Source organism: Setaria viridis, chromosome 3 (genome assembly GCF_005286985.2).
Source record: "Setaria viridis chromosome 3, Setaria_viridis_v4.0, whole genome shotgun sequence".
Lineage (NCBI taxonomy): Eukaryota > Viridiplantae > Streptophyta > Magnoliopsida > Poales > Poaceae > Setaria > Setaria viridis.
The window spans coordinates 30,312,259-30,313,817 of record NC_048265.2 but is presented as its reverse complement, the minus strand read 5'-3'; the positions used below and the strand labels follow the sequence as shown (position 1 = coordinate 30,313,817).

The 1,559-nt window shown below is 50.0% G+C and overlaps 1 protein-coding gene across 1 annotated transcript; it reads right to left on the bottom strand.

Annotated features, from left to right (window-relative positions):
- Positions 1-387: 387 nt before the first annotated feature.
- Positions 388-1,185, bottom strand: LOC117850837 (uncharacterized). The gene has a single exon (XM_034732713.2). It carries the CDS (start codon positions 1,058-1,060, stop codon positions 674-676), a length of 387 nt encoding a protein of 128 aa, XP_034588604.1. The 5' UTR covers positions 1,061-1,185; the 3' UTR covers positions 388-673.
- Between the last annotated feature and the right edge of the window lie 374 nt (positions 1,186-1,559).

Below are 1,559 nucleotides of genomic sequence, written 5' to 3'. Positions count from 1 at the left end.
GGCTAAGGGCACACTATCCCACCACACTGCAACCCTAGCTGCCACTTCCTCTCGGCCTGAGCCCGAGACCCCTGCCACGCGCGCGGTGCTAGCACACCGGCGCAAGCGTTCCTTCCCCATATGTGTGGACTCTGTGGAGGTGCTATGTTGTTGCTGTTGTGTTGATCAGCTACGACGGCGCAAGATGGCTGCTGGTGCGAGGGTGAGGAGGAGACAATCGTGATCGACTAGTTCCTCTACACCGATACGCATCTATGTTGGATTGGCTACTCCAACACTACTCCAACTCTCTGTTACGCTGCACGTCTAGTGGTAACGATCCATGACCCTTTTACTCGCAAGTTTCCTAGGTGATACGGTAGATGTAATACTAGAGTAGCCTACCTATTTCCCTTCGGAAACAACCTCATAACTTTGTTACAACTTCTGGTGGCATCTTACAGCCACTTATGTGTGGAAAGAGAAGTTTGATATGGGATCGAAATTTTTAGGACAAATTTAATCTAAAAAACTTCACGCATCAACCTCTCTTCCGCTTTCAAAGCAGGACCTTAAGAGTACTTCTTAACTCCAATCAACAAGTATTTCAACTTTTCCTATTTCCATCCAGAATATAATCATACGCAACCAGCTAGATCTCCAGAAAGCTTTCAGAGTTAAATCTTGGGGTATACTAAGCATAGTCACAGAAACCATAGCTGCACTTCTTGCTGCACTGGTTCCCGCACCTGCCGCAGTTGTCCTTGTCGGAGTCCAGGTCGACGCAGTTCCCGCCGCAGCAAGTGCCGTGCCGGTTCTTGCACACCTTGTTGCAGCCGCCGCAGTGGTACGGGCTGAAGACGGTGTCGACGCACTGGCCGCCGCAGCACGTCGCCCCTGGGCTCCCCGGCGCGAGGCAGACGGAGGCCGATTTCTTGGAGCAGTCGTAGACGACCGGGGCGGCGTTGGCTGCCAGGAACCGGCTGCTCCTGGCCGGAAGCCCTGCTCGGCTAGCGATGGCAACCGGCGGCGCGACGACGGTGGCTAGTGCCATGATCAAAAGCACGGCGAAGCTTCTCATGATGCAATTGCTTTATTGAGAATGAATCGGATTAAGGGAGGGGATGGAGGAGCTGGTTGAGTTTGATGAGTTTCTGTGTGTCTCTCAGGAGGGAAAGGAAAGCTTAAATATATAGGTGAGAGAGAACCAAATGGCAAATCAAAAGTCGGCAGCGTGTTTCACGAACCCGCCGGTTGAGTACGTGAGTTCCGAAGCAAAGAGCATGTAACTAAAACCACTTTCATCAAATAAAAATATGTGTAACGAGTAGCTGAAACCGAAGCGTGTGCGCGTTGCATAGAGTATGGTTGCAACAATAAGCATGGTCACGTTTGCTAGTACATTGTTTCCCCTCCAGCATGCAGAGCTGACTTTCTATCAGGCCAGCACCTACGAGGTGACAATTGTCCACATTTACCCATGTTTAATTAGCGAAACTGTTGGTCCGAGACATTTTTCATGTTTTTTAGATCAGTTTTATTTACATTACCCCTTGTTTTTGGTGAAACATACACTTACC

Excerpts from the sequence above, each read along its gene's own strand:
- LOC117850837 (XM_034732713.2), bottom strand. The coding sequence starts at position 1,060 with ATGAGAAGCTTCGCCGTGCTTTTGATCATGGCACTAGCCACCGTCGTC.